At 51.1% G+C, this 14,322-nt stretch overlaps 1 protein-coding gene across 1 annotated transcript in view; it reads right to left on the minus strand.

The window, feature by feature from the left end:
* Nucleotides 1-1,598: 1,598 nt before the first annotated feature.
* LOC311271706 (adenosine 5'-monophosphoramidase HINT3-like) overlaps nt 1,599-14,322 on the minus strand; it is a 40,299-nt gene continuing 27,575 nt past the window's right edge. The window contains exon 5 of the mRNA XM_084377501.1: nt 1,599-2,220. Coding sequence (XP_084233627.1) covers nt 2,173-2,220 — 48 coding nt within the window. The 3' untranslated portion in view covers nt 1,599-2,172. The remainder of the gene's footprint in view (nt 2,221-14,322) is intronic.

The following is a 14,322-nucleotide window of genomic DNA, read 5'->3' on the forward strand; positions in this document are numbered from 1 at the left end:
AGTTTAGCAACCGCTGGTCTGATTTCCGCTGGCACAGACACGAGACTCTTATATTAAAATGTTTTTTTAAGCATCTATATATTTGTTTGTTTGCAGCAATAACTTACGATACGATAAGATAGATGTCGCTGTAGCTCAGGAGCACAGTCAAGCCAAACAGAAGGAAGCCCAGACTAAGGAGAAGTTAAAATTTGAAGGCAAAAAAACCAAATGTCAATAATTAATACAAGGAAAAAAGATAAAAGCTGTAAAATTTAAAAAAGAAGGGAAAAAAAGGGCAAAATCACATGAAAGCAATTCAATAAAAGGGTGATAGGAAGATGATATCTCATAGGATAAATTAGAAACAGATGAAAAAAAGATTAAAAAACTAAGTTTAAAAATAGTGTTGTGCCCATCACAAAAAAACAACAAATTTACTGCAATTATAGCTTCTTAATGAGTCCAAAAGTTAGATAGAAGGAAAACTGAGCTACACCCAAGGCTGGATTACCAGTCAGCCAAAGTGAGCAACTGTCAAAGGGCCCCCCCAAAACCCCAGGGCCCTCGAAAGCTCCAGGCTTTTCATGTACAAGCTGAAATTTAGTGTGGGAGTGTGCATCAGCAAAGCACAAAATCATCTTACATGATGGGGGATTTACAGATGGTCCTGATCTTGGGGTCCCTGTATAATTTTCCTTTTTTCAACGATGGTAAATAGGACGTGTAATGAATGACCTATGACTTCAACGTTTTTTTTTCCTGCTTTCCTTAGATGTCTTGTGACTAGAGGGCTATTCTATCTAATTTTATTATATATCTAAGATTTATTGCCAGGACTCGTGAATTTCACAGAGAAAGTGAGGGGAGTTTGGCTCTAGGCAACATACGACATTGCACATGGTTAAATTTATTCTATTACATCAGGATAAACCCTGGCGATGTGAATTTCTGGGGGCTTTCATGTGCAATTTTTTGCTTTATGTTCTCTTCCAGTCCTCTATCGACACCATGAACTATAGTCTTCTGGTTTATTTCAGTCCTGTGTCAGAGGAGATAGACCTCAGCATCTGTTTCATGAAATAAGTTTACCTGTAAGGACCACAGCATCAGCATCATATTTCATCCAGACAGCTCATCTGTTAGTACAGGAGATGTAATTTTGTAATTGCAGAGCTTGTAGGATGTTAACATGTCCCGGGGTGATAACATGCCAACAAGCTGTGTGTACAGTAGGTTTACAGTAGATTAAAGTGAGGTAGAAAAGTGCTTGGTCTGAGAAATGATGTCATCTGCTCTGGATGCTGTGCGACAGCTCCTTCCTGACTCTGACATGTGCTGCTGATGACAGATGTTATAGTTTTCGGGCAGCTTCTTCATCATTTTAGCAAATTCATGATGACACAAGGCTTTGTATAGTTTTCCCTTTTCAGTCTCCTGCATTTCTCATGACTGACGGACACATAATGACAACAGAATAATAAAATGATTCCTCTAGAGAACGTTTTAGGGACAATACAGATGTTAGTATTACAGCAAGATGATGTAAGGCTGAGAGGACGATCCTAAAGAGGAACAGTCTGTGAAGTGCAATTAATAATAAATATATGATACAATAATGCCATAATCGTATAGTTTTTACTCGTGATTCTTTACATTTTAATGACAATTAAAGGATTATACTCTAGTGCATTAAACATATCAACAGTATAGGTGCTGTTTTAATCCATCCACGTCATATACACAAACATACATGTAAACATTATGTTCAAGTATAATTGTCCTTCTTGATAAACACTGACTTAATAAAGTAAAAAAGAATAATTAAATTAATTCTGATATGTGTAATACATTCTCAAGTTAGTATTAGAGAGGTAGTGTTTAGTATATTGTATTTATATAAAACACACAAACACATCCTAAAAGCTGTAGTTCTCTCCTCGTTGATGGTTCAGTTCAACAACATGACTTCTGAAAACAATATTCTTGGAAAGTTTGAACTTTAACGGCCCTCATCCTCAAAAAAAAGCCTTTTTCCAATTTTCTCCACGACAGAATCAGCAAGCAGCATAGAAAAATTACACATCATCATAACAATTAAATATCATCGTAAAAAAAATTAAAAAAAGGTCAATAAATTGACAGTGTCAAAATAAAAGACGGCTGTTGCACTTTCCGACTCTTTGAATCGCTTCATCTGACTTTGCCAAGAGTCTTCAACTGAGAGAGCACTTTGTCCACCTGCAACAGAGCAGCGTCAGAAATGTATGCAGTATTCACATATATATATTATATTGTATATATATATATTGTAGTTCAGAGTCACAGTGATTAAAAGTAAATATATATATATATATGGGTCAGTGACAAATAAGGGTTTGCATTATGAGTAATTCAAAAATAAAAAAAACGTTTTAAAAGCTTGCATCAGGTTTGCTAAAATGTATATTTTGTATTTATGTTGGTTTCATGTAATTTGAAATAGAATTTGATGTATTTTTTTTACAAAAGGTAAGACTGATTGCACCTGAAAATGTCAAGTGGTGTAACCACAACAAAAGGAGAAATATTTAATATTTCTTTCCACCTAGAATGTACAAGTGTACTTGTACTTGAAAATATCACATGAAAATAGATTTTATTAGGATTAATTTAAATTAAAATTGTATGCGTTTTTGTAATATAGAGCAGGACAAATGCTGAAAACACTTTGTGATTTCTAAATAATATTTGACAAATTATGTATAAACTGTTAAAAAACATGTTAGTACATTGCAATAGAGGATTACATCTTATTCCACATGAATTTTCCTGTATATTATAATATTTTTATGAATAATACTGGTTACACCACAATTGACACAAACCAGTTACACCACCTGACTATGTTGCTTCTACAGTCAAAGGCCATTGTTTGTTGAAGAAACTGGCACTAAAAATCAAGCATGACAGTGAACAAGGTCAATTGAACTTTATTATTTTCAATGAAGAAAAAACTGGTCCCAGGGCAGAAGCTGTCTGAGGGGGGGTGAATCCCTCCTGGTCTCAGGGCAGAAGTTGTCTGAGGGCAGATGAATCTCTCCTGGTCTCAGGGCAAAAGTTGTCTGAGGGCAGGTGAATCCCTCCTGGTCTCAGGGCAGAAGTTGTCTGAGGGCAGGTGAATCTCTCCTGGTCTCAGGGCAGAAGTTGTCTGAGGGGGGGTGAATCCGTCCTGGTCTCAGGGCAGAAGTTGTCTGAGGGCAGGTGAATCTCTCCTGGTCTCAGGGCAGAAGTTGTCTGAGGGCAGGTGAATCTCTCCTGGTCTCAGGGCAGAAGTTGTCTGAGGGCAGGTGAATCCCTCCTGGTCTCAGGGCAGAAGTTGTCTGAGGGCAGGTGAATCCCTCCTGGTCCCAGGGCAGAGACCATTGTTTCCCACAATTTTGTCTGAGGGCAGATGAATCTCTCCTGGTCTCAGGGCAGAAGTTGTCTGAGGGCAGGTGAATCTCTCCTGGTCTCAGGGCAGAAGTTGTCTGAGGGCAGGTGAATCCCTCCTGGTCTCAGGGCAGAAGTTGTCTGAGGGCAGGTGAATCCCTCCTGGTCCCAGGGCAGAGACCATTGTTACCCACAATTTTGTCTGAGGGCAGGTGAATCTCTCCTGGTCTCAGGGCAGAAGTTGTCTGAGGGGGGGTGAATCCGTCCTGGTCTCAGGGCAGAAGTTGTCTGAGGGCAGGTGAATCTCTCCTGGTCTCAGGGCAGAAGTTGTCGGAGGGCAGGTGAATCCCTCCTGGTCTCAGGGCAGAAGTTGTCTGAGGGCAGGTGAATCCCTCCTGGTCCCAGGGCAGAAGTTGTCTGAGGGCAGGTGAATCCCTCCTGGTCTCAGGGCAGAAGTTGTCTGAGGGCAGGTGAATCTCTCCTGGTCCCAGGGCGGAGACCATTGTTTCCCACAATTTTGTCTGAGGGCAGGTGAATCTCTCCTGGTCTCAGGGCAGAAGTTGTCTGAGGGGGGGTGAATCCCTCCTGGTCTCAGGGCAGAAGTTGTCTGAGGGCAGGTGAATCTCTCCTGGTCTCAGGGCAGAAGTTGTCTGAGGGCAGATGAATCTCTCCTGGTCTCAGGGCAAAAGTTGTCTGAGGGCAGGTGAATCCCTCCTGGTCTCAGGGCAGAAGTTGTCTGAGGGCAGGTGAATCTCTCCTGGTCTCAGGGCAGAAGTTGTCTGAGGGGGGGTGAATCCCTCCTGGTCTCAGGGCAGAAGTTGTCTGAGGGCAGGTGAATCTCTCCTGGTCTCAGGGCAGAAGTTGTCTGAGGGCAGGTGAATCCCTCCTGGTCTCAGGGCAGAAGTTGTCTGAGGGCAGGTGAATCCCTCCTGGTCCCAGGGCAGAGACCATTGTTTCCCACAATTTTGTCTGAGGGCAGATGAATCTCTCCTGGTCTCAGGGCAGAAGTTGTCTGAGGGCAGGTGAATCCCTCCTGGTCTCAGGGCAGAAGTTGTCTGAGGGCAGGTGAATCTCTCCTGGTCTCAGGGCAGAAGTTGTCTGAGGGCAGGTGAATCCCTCCTGGTCTCAGGGCAGAAGTTGTCTGAGGGCAGGTGAATCTCTCCTGGTCTCAGGGCAGAAGTTGTCTGAGGGCAGATGAATCTCTCCTGGTCTCAGGGCAGAAGTTGTCTGAGGGCAGGTGAATCCCTCCTGGTCCCAGGGCAGAGACCATTGTTTCCCACAATTTTGTCTGAGGGCAGGTGAATCCCTCCTGGTCTCAGGGCAGAAGTTGTCTGAGGGGGGGTGAATCTCTCCTGGTCTCAGGGCAGAAGTTGTCTGAGGGCAGATGAATCTCTCCTGGTCTCAGAGCAGAAGTTGTCTGAGGGCAGGTGAATCTCTCCTGGTCTCAGGGCAGAAGTTGTCTGAGGGCAGGTGAATCTCTCCTGGTCCCAGGGCAGAGACCATTGTTTCCCACAATTTTGTCTGAGGGCAGGTGAATCTCTCCTGGTCTCAGGGCAGAAGTTGTCTGAGGGGGGGTGAATCCCTCCTGGTCTCAGGGCAGAAGTTGTCTGAGGGCAGATGAATCTCTCCTGGTCTCAGGGCAAAAGTTGTCTGAGGGCAGGTGAATCCCTCCTGGTCTCAGGGCAGAAGTTGTCTGAGGGGGGGTGAATCCCTCCTGGTCTCAGGGCAGAAGTTGTCTGAGGGCAGGTGAATCTCTCCTGGTCTCAGGGCAGAAGTTGTCTGAGGGCAGGTGAATCCCTCCTGGTCTCAGGGCAGAAGTTGTCTGAGGGCAGGTGAATCCCTCCTGGTCCCAGGGCAGAGACCATTGTTTCCCACAATTTTGTCTGAGGGCAGATGAATCTCTCCTGGTCTCAGGGCAGAAGTTGTCTGAGGGCAGGTGAATCCCTCCTGGTCTCAGGGCAGAAGTTGTCTGAGGGCAGGTGAATCTCTCCTGGTCTCAGGGCAGAAGTTGTCTGAGGGCAGATGAATCTCTCCTGGTCTCAGGGCAGAAGTTGTCTGAGGGCAGGTGAATCCCTCCTGGTCCCAGGGCAGAGACCATTGTTTCCCACAATTTTGTCTGAGGGCAGGTGAATCCCTCCTGGTCTCAGGGCAGAAGTTGTCTGAGGGGGGGTGAATCTCTCCTGGTCTCAGGGCAGAAGTTGTCTGAGGGCAGATGAATCTCTCCTGGTCTCAGGGCAGAAGTTGTCTGAGGGCAGGTGAATCCCTCCTGGTCTCAGGGCAGAAGTTGTCTGAGGGCAGGTGAATCTCTCCTGGTCCCAGGGCAGAGACCATTGTTTCCCACAATTTTGTCTTAGGGCAGGTGAATCTCTCCTGGTCTCAGGGCAGAAGTTGTCTGAGGGGGGGTGAATCCCTCCTGGTCTCAGGGCAGAAGTTGTCTGAGGGCAGATGAATCTCTCCTGGTCTCAGGGCAAAAGTTGTCTGAGGGCAGGTGAATCCCTCCTGGTCTCAGGGCAGAAGTTGTCTGAGGGCAGGTGAATCTCTCCTGGTCTCAGGGCAGAAGTTGTCTGAGGGGGGGTGAATCCCTCCTGGTCTCAGGGCAGAAGTTGTCTGAGGGCAGGTGAATCTCTCCTGGTCTCAGGGCAGAAGTTGTCTGAGGGCAGGTGAATCCCTCCTGGTCTCAGGGCAGAAGTTGTCTGAGGGCAGGTGAATCCCTCCTGGTCCCAGGGCAGAGACCATTGTTTCCCACAATTTTGTCTGAGGGCAGATGAATCTCTCCTGGTCTCAGGGCAGAAGTTGTCTGAGGGCAGGTGAATCCCTCCTGGTCTCAGGGCAGAAGTTGTCTGAGGGCAGGTGAATCTCTCCTGGTCTCAGGGCAGAAGTTGTCTGAGGGCAGGTGAATCCCTCCTGGTCTCAGGGCAGAAGTAGTCTGAGGGCAGGTGAATCTCTCCTGGTCTCAGGGCAGAAGTTGTCTGAGGGCAGGTGAATCTCTCCTGGTCTCAGGGCAGAAGTTGTCTGAGGGCAGATGAATCTCTCCTGGTCTCAGGGCAAAAGTTGTCTGAGGGCAGGTGAATCCCTCCTGGTCTCAGGGCAGAAGTTGTCTGAGGGCAGGTGAATCTCTCCTGGTCTCAGGGCAGAAGTTGTCTGAGGGGGGGTGAATCCCTCCTGGTCTCAGGGCAGAAGTTGTCTGAGGGCAGGTGAATCTCTCCTGGTCTCAGGGCAGAAGTTGTCTGAGGGCAGGTGAATCCCTCCTGGTCTCAGGGCAGAAGTTGTCTGAGGGGGGGTGAATCTCTCCTGGTCTCAGGGCAGAAGTTGTCTGAGGGCAGATGAATCTCTCCTGGTCCCAGGGCAGGAGTTGTCTGAGGGCAGGTGAATCCCTCCTGGTCTCAGGGCAGAAGTTGTCTGAGGGCAGGTGAATCCCTCCTGGTCTCAGGGCAGAAGTTGTCTGAGGGCAGGTGAATCTCTCCTGGTCCCAGGGCAGAGACCATTGTTACCCACAATTTTGTCTGAGGGCAAGTGAATCTCTCCTGGTCTCAGGGCAGAAGTTGTCTGAGGGCAGGTGAATCCCTCCTGGTCTCAGGGCAGAAGTTGTCTGAGGGCAGGTGAATCCCTCCTGGTCCCAGGGCAGAGACCATTGTTTCCCACAATTTTGTCTGAGGGCAGATGAATCTCTCCTGGTTTCAGGGCAGAAGTTGTCTGAGGGCAGGTGAATCTCTCCTGGTCTCAGGGCAGAAGTTGTCTGAGGGCAGGTGAATCCTTCCTGGTCTCAGGGCAAAAGTTGTCTGAGGGCAGGTGAATCTCTCCTGGTCTCAGGGCAGAAGTTGTCTGAGGGCAGGTGAATCTCTCCTGGTCTCAGGGCAGAAGTTGTCTGAGGGCAGGTGAATCCCTCCTGGTCTCAGGGCAGAGGTTGTCCGAGGGCAGGTGAATCTCTCCTGGTCCCAGGGCAGAAACCATTGTTACCCACAATTTTATCTGAGGGCAAGTGAATCTCTCCTGGTCTCAGGGCAGAAGTTCTCTGAGGGCAGGTGAATCCCTCCTGGTCTCAGGGCAGAAGTTGTCTGAGGGCAGGTGAATCTCTCCTGGTCTCAGGGCAGAAGTTGTCTGAGGGCAGGTGAATCTCTCCTGGTCTCAGGGCAAAAGTTGTCTGAGGGCAGGTGAATCCCTCCTGGTCCCAGGGCAGAGACCATTGTTACCCACAATTTTGTCTGAGGGCAGGTGAATCTCTCCTGGTCTCAGGGCAGAAGTTGTCTGAGGGCAGGTGAATCCCTCCTGGTCTCAGGGCAGAAGTTGTCTGAGGGCAGGTGAATCCCTCATGGTCTCAGGGCAGAAGTTGTCTGAGGGCAGGTGAATCTCTCCTGGTCTCAGGGCAGAAGTTGTCTGAGGGCAGGTGAATCCCTCCTGGTCTCAGGGCAGAAGTTGTCTGAGGGCAGGTGAATCCCTCCTGGTCCCAGGGCAGAGACCATTTTTTCCCACAATTTTGTCTGAGGGCAGATGAATCTCTCCTGGTTTCAGGGCAGAAGTTGTCTGAGGGCAGGTGAATCTCTCCTGGTCTCAGGGCAGAAGTTGTCTGAGGGCAGGTGAATCCTTCCTGGTCTCAGGGCAAACGTTGTCTGAGGGCAGGTGAATCTCTCCTGGTCTCAGGGCAGAAGTTGTCTGAGGGCAGGTGAATCTCTCCTGGTCTCAGGGCAGAAGTTGTCTGAGGGCAGGTGAATCCCTCCTGGTCTCAGGGCAGAAGTTGTCTGAGGGCAAGTGAATCTCTCCTGGTCCCAGGGCAGAGACCATTGTTACCCACAATTTTCTCTGAGGGCAAGTGAATCTCTCCTGGTCTCAGGGCAGAAGTTGTCTGAGGGCAGGTGAATCCCTCCTGGTCTCAGGGCAGAAGTTGTCTGAGGGCAGGTGAATCCCTCCTGGTCACAGGGCAGAGACCATTGTTACCCACAATTTTGTCTGAGGGCAGGTGAATCTCTCCTGGTCTCAGGGCAGAAGTTGTCTGAGGGCAGGTGAATCTCTCCTGGTCTCAGGGCAGAAGTTGTCTGAGGGCAGGTGAATCCCTCCTGGTCTCAGGGCAGAAGTTGTCTGAGGGGGGGTGAATCTCTCCTGGTCTCAGGGCAGAAGTTGTCTGAGGGCAGATGAATCCCTCCTGGTCTCAGGGCAGAAGTTGTCTGAGGGCAGGTGAATCTTTCCTGGTCTCAGGGCAGAAGTTGTCTGAGGGCAGGTGAATCCCTCCTGGTCTCAGGGCAGAAGTTGTCTGAGGGCAGGTGAATCTCTCCTGGTCCCAGGGCAGAGACCATTGTTACCCACAATTTTGTCTGAGGGCAGGTGAATCTCTCCTCGTCTCAGGGCAGAAGTTGTCTGAGGGCAGGTGAATCTCTCCTGGTCCCAGGGCAGAGACCATTGTTTCCCACAATTTTGTCTGAGGGCAGGTGAATCTCTCCTGGTCTCAGGGCAGAAGTTGTCTGAGGGCAGGTGAATCTCTCCTGGTCTCAGGGCAAAAGTTGTCTGAGGGCAGGTGAATCCCTCCTGGTCCCAGGGCAGAGACCATTGTTACCCACAATTTTGTCTGAGGGCAGGTGAATCTCTCCTGGTCTCAGGGCAGAAGTTGTCTGAGGGCAGGTGAATCCCTCCTGGTCTCAGGGCAGAAGTTGTCTGAGGGCAGGTGAATCCCTCCTGGTCCCAGGGCAGAGACCATTGTTTCCCACAATTTTGTCTGAGGGCAGATGAATCTCTCCTGGTCTCAGGGCAGAAGTTGTCTGAGGGCAGGTGAATCCTTCCTGGTCTCAGGGCAGAAGTTGTCTGAGGGCAGGTGAATCTCTCCTGGTCTCAGGGCAGAAGTTGTCTGAGGGCAGGTGAATCCTTCCTGGTCTCAGGGCAAAAGTTGTCTGAGGGCAGGTGAATCTCTCCTGGTCTCAGGGCAGAAGTTGTCTGAGGGCAGGTGAATCTCTCCTGGTCTCAGGGCAGAAGTTGTCTGAGGGCAGGTGAATCCCTCCTGGTCTCAGGGCAGAGGTTGTCTGAGGGCAGGTGAATCTCTCCTGGTCCCAGGGCAGAGACCATTGTTACCCACAATTTTATCTGAGGGCAAGTGAATCTCTCCTGGTCTCAGGGCAGAAGTTCTCTGAGGGCAGGTGAATCCCTCCTGGTCTCAGGGCAGAAGTTGTCTGAGGGCAGGTGAATCCCTCATGGTCTCAGGGAAGAAGTTGTCTGAGGGCAGGTGAATCTCTCCTGGTCTCAGGGCAGAAGTTGTCTGAGGGCAGGTGAATCCCTCCTGGTCTCAGGGCAGAAGTTGTCTGAGGGCAGGTGAATCCCTCCTGGTCCCAGGGCAGAGACCATTTTTTCCCACAATTTTGTCTGAGGGCAGATGAATCTCTCCTGGTTTCAGGGCAGAAGTTGTCTGAGGGCAGGTGAATCTCTCCTGGTCTCAGGGCAGAAGTTCTCTGAGGGCAGGTGAATCCTTCCTGGTCTCAGGGCAAACGTTGTCTGAGGGCAGGTGAATCTCTCCTGGTCTCAGGGCAGAAGTTGTCTGAGGGCAGGTGAATCTCTCCTGGTCTCAGGGCAGAAGTTGTCTGAGGGCAGGTGAATCCCTCCTGGTCTCAGGGCAGAAGTTGTCTGAGGGCAGGTGAATCTCTCCTGGTCCCAGGGCAGAGACCATTGTTACCCACAATTTTGTCTGAGGGCAAGTGAATCTCTCCTGGTCTCAGGGCAGAAGTTGTCTGAGGGCAGGTGAATCCCTCCTGGTCTCAGGGCAGAAGTTGTCTGAGGGCAGGTGAATCCCTCCTGGTCACAGGGCAGAGACCATTGTTACCCACAATTTTGTCTGAGGGCAGGTGAATCTCTCCTGGTCTCAGGGCAGAAGTTGTCTGAGGGCAGGTGAATCTCTCCTGGTCTCAGGGCAGAAGTTGTCTGAGGGCAGGTGAATCCCTCCTGGTCTCAGGGCAGAAGTTGTCTGAGGGGGGGTGAATCTCTCCTGGTCTCAGGGCAGAAGTTGTCTGAGGGCAGATGAATCCCTCCTGGTCTCAGGGCAGAAGTTGTCTGAGGGCAGGTGAATCTTTCCTGGTCTCAGGGCAGAAGTTGTCTGAGGGCAGGTGAATCCCTCCTGGTCTCAGGGCAGAAGTTGTCTGAGGGCAGGTGAATCTCTCCTGGTCCCAGGGCAGAGACCATTGTTACCCACAATTTTGTCTGAGGGCAGGTGAATCTCTCCTCGTCTCAGGGCAGAAGTTGTCTGAGGGCAGGTGAATCTCTCCTGGTCCCAGGGCAGAGACCATTGTTACCCACAATTTTGTCTGAGGGCAGGTGAATCTCTCCTGGTCTCAGGGCAGAAGTTGTCTAAGGGCAGGTGAATCTCTCCTGGTCTCAGGGCAAAAGTTGTCTGAGGGCAGGTGAATCCCTCCTGGTCCCAGGGCAGAGACCATTGTTACCCACAATTTTGTCTGAGGGCAGGTGAATCTCTCCTGGTCTCAGGGCAGAAGTTGTCTGAGGGCAGGTGAATCCCTCCTGGTCTCAGGGCAGAAGTTGTCTGAGGGGGGGTGAATCTCTCCTGGTCTCAGGGCAGAAGTTGTCTGAGGGCAGATGAATCTCTCCTGGTCCCAGGGCAGAAGTTGTCTGAGGGCAGGTGAATCTCTCCTGGTCTCAGGGCAGAAGTTGTCTGAGGGCAGGTGAATCTCTCCTGGTCTCAGGGCAGAAGTTGTCTGAGGGCAGGTGAATCCCTCCTGGTCCCAGGGCAGAGACCATTTTTTCCCACAATTTTGTCTGAGGGCAGATGAATCTCTCCTGGTTTCAGGGCAGAAGTTGTCTGAGGGCAGGTGAATCTCTCCTGGTCTCAGGGCAGAAGTTGTCTGAGGGCAGGTGAATCCTTCCTGGTCTCAGGGCAAACGTTGTCTGAGGGCAGGTGAATCTCTCCTGGTCTCAGGGCAGAAGTTGTCTGAGGGCAGGTGAATCTCTCCTGGTCTCAGGGCAGAAGTTGTCTGAGGGCAGGTGAATCCCTCCTGGTCTCAGGGCAGAAGTTGTCTGAGGGCAAGTGAATCTCTCCTGGTCCCAGGGCAGAGACCATTGTTACCCACAATTTTCTCTGAGGGCAAGTGAATCTCTCCTGGTCTCAGGGCAGAAGTTGTCTGAGGGCAGGTGAATCCCTCCTGGTCTCAGGGCAGAAGTTGTCTGAGGGCAGGTGAATCCCTCCTGGTCACAGGGCAGAGACCATTGTTACCCACAATTTTGTCTGAGGGCAGGTGAATCTCTCCTGGTCTCAGGGCAGAAGTTGTCTGAGGGCAGGTGAATCTCTCCTGGTCTCAGGGCAGAAGTTGTCTGAGGGCAGGTGAATCCCTCCTGGTCTCAGGGCAGAAGTTGTCTGAGGGGGGGTGAATCTCTCCTGGTCTCAGGGCAGAAGTTGTCTGAGGGCAGATGAATCCCTCCTGGTCTCAGGGCAGAAGTTGTCTGAGGGCAGGTGAATCTTTCCTGGTCTCAGGGCAGAAGTTGTCTGAGGGCAGGTGAATCCCTCCTGGTCTCAGGGCAGAAGTTGTCTGAGGGCAGGTGAATCTCTCCTGGTCCCAGGGCAGAGACCATTGTTACCCACAATTTTGTCTGAGGGCAGGTGAATCTCTCCTCGTCTCAGGGCAGAAGTTGTCTGAGGGCAGGTGAATCTCTCCTGGTCCCAGGGCAGAGACCATTGTTTCCCACAATTTTGTCTGAGGGCAGGTGAATCTCTCCTGGTCTCAGGGCAGAAGTTGTCTGAGGGCAGGTGAATCTCTCCTGGTCTCAGGGCAAAAGTTGTCTGAGGGCAGGTGAATCCCTCCTGGTCCCAGGGCAGAGACCATTGTTACCCACAATTTTGTCTGAGGGCAGGTGAATCTCTCCTGGTCTCAGGGCAGAAGTTGTCTGAGGGCAGGTGAATCCCTCCTGGTCTCAGGGCAGAAGTTGTCTGAGGGCAGGTGAATCCCTCCTGGTCCCAGGGCAGAGACCATTGTTTCCCACAATTTTGTCTGAGGGCAGATGAATCTCTCCTGGTCTCAGGGCAGAAGTTGTCTGAGGGCAGGTGAATCCTTCCTGGTCTCAGGGCAGAAGTTGTCTGAGGGCAGGTGAATCTCTCCTGGTCTCAGGGCAGAAGTTGTCTGAGGGCAGGTGAATCCTTCCTGGTCTCAGGGCAAAAGTTGTCTGAGGGCAGGTGAATCTCTCCTGGTCTCAGGGCAGAAGTTGTCTGAGGGCAGGTGAATCTCTCCTGGTCTCAGGGCAGAAGTTGTCTGAGGGCAGGTGAATCCCTCCTGGTCTCAGGGCAGAGGTTGTCTGAGGGCAGGTGAATCTCTCCTGGTCCCAGGGCAGAGACCATTGTTACCCACAATTTTATCTGAGGGCAAGTGAATCTCTCCTGGTCTCAGGGCAGAAGTTCTCTGAGGGCAGGTGAATCCCTCCTGGTCTCAGGGCAGAAGTTGTCTGAGGGCAGGTGAATCCCTCATGGTCTCAGGGAAGAAGTTGTCTGAGGGCAGGTGAATCTCTCCTGGTCTCAGGGCAGAAGTTGTCTGAGGGCAGGTGAATCCCTCCTGGTCTCAGGGCAGAAGTTGTCTGAGGGCAGGTGAATCCCTCCTGGTCCCAGGGCAGAGACCATTTTTTCCCACAATTTTGTCTGAGGGCAGATGAATCTCTCCTGGTTTCAGGGCAGAAGTTGTCTGAGGGCAGGTGAATCTCTCCTGGTCTCAGGGCAGAAGTTCTCTGAGGGCAGGTGAATCCTTCCTGGTCTCAGGGCAAACGTTGTCTGAGGGCAGGTGAATCTCTCCTGGTCTCAGGGCAGAAGTTGTCTGAGGGCAGGTGAATCTCTCCTGGTCTCAGGGCAGAAGTTGTCTGAGGGCAGGTGAATCCCTCCTGGTCTCAGGGCAGAAGTTGTCTGAGGGCAGGTGAATCTCTCCTGGTCCCAGGGCAGAGACCATTGTTACCCACAATTTTGTCTGAGGGCAAGTGAATCTCTCCTGGTCTCAGGGCAGAAGTTGTCTGAGGGCAGGTGAATCCCTCCTGGTCTCAGGGCAGAAGTTGTCTGAGGGCAGGTGAATCCCTCCTGGTCACAGGGCAGAGACCATTGTTACCCACAATTTTGTCTGAGGGCAGGTGAATCTCTCCTGGTCTCAGGGCAGAAGTTGTCTGAGGGCAGGTGAATCTCTCCTGGTCTCAGGGCAGAAGTTGTCTGAGGGCAGGTGAATCCCTCCTGGTCTCAGGGCAGAAGTTGTCTGAGGGGGGGTGAATCTCTCCTGGTCTCAGGGCAGAAGTTGTCTGAGGGCAGATGAATCCCTCCTGGTCTCAGGGCAGAAGTTGTCTGAGGGCAGGTGAATCTTTCCTGGTCTCAGGGCAGAAGTTGTCTGAGGGCAGGTGAATCCCTCCTGGTCTCAGGGCAGAAGTTGTCTGAGGGCAGGTGAATCTCTCCTGGTCCCAGGGCAGAGACCATTGTTACCCACAATTTTGTCTGAGGGCAGGTGAATCTCTCCTCGTCTCAGGGCAGAAGTTGTCTGAGGGCAGGTGAATCTCTCCTGGTCCCAGGGCAGAGACCATTGTTACCCACAATTTTGTCTGAGGGCAGGTGAATCTCTCCTGGTCTCAGGGCAGAAGTTGTCTAAGGGCAGGTGAATCTCTCCTGGTCTCAGGGCAAAAGTTGTCTGAGGGCAGGTGAATCCCTCCTGGTCCCAGGGCAGAGACCATTGTTACCCACAATTTTGTCTGAGGGCAGGTGAATCTCTCCTGGTCTCAGGGCAGAAGTTGTCTGAGGGCAGGTGAATCCCTCCTGGTCTCAGGGCAGAAGTTGTCTGAGGGGGGGTGAATCTCTCCTGGTCTCAGGGCAGAAGTTGTCTGAGGGCAGATGAATCTCTCCTGGTCCCAGGGCAGAAGTTGTCTGAGGGCAGGTGAATCCCTCCTGGTCTCAGGGCAGAAGTTGTCTGAGGGCAGGTGAATCCCTCCTGGTCTCAGGGC

The sequence above is a fragment of the Pagrus pagrus genome (assembly GCF_965226575.1).
Source record: "Pagrus pagrus genome assembly, chromosome: 16".
Lineage (NCBI taxonomy): Eukaryota > Metazoa > Chordata > Actinopteri > Spariformes > Sparidae > Pagrus > Pagrus pagrus.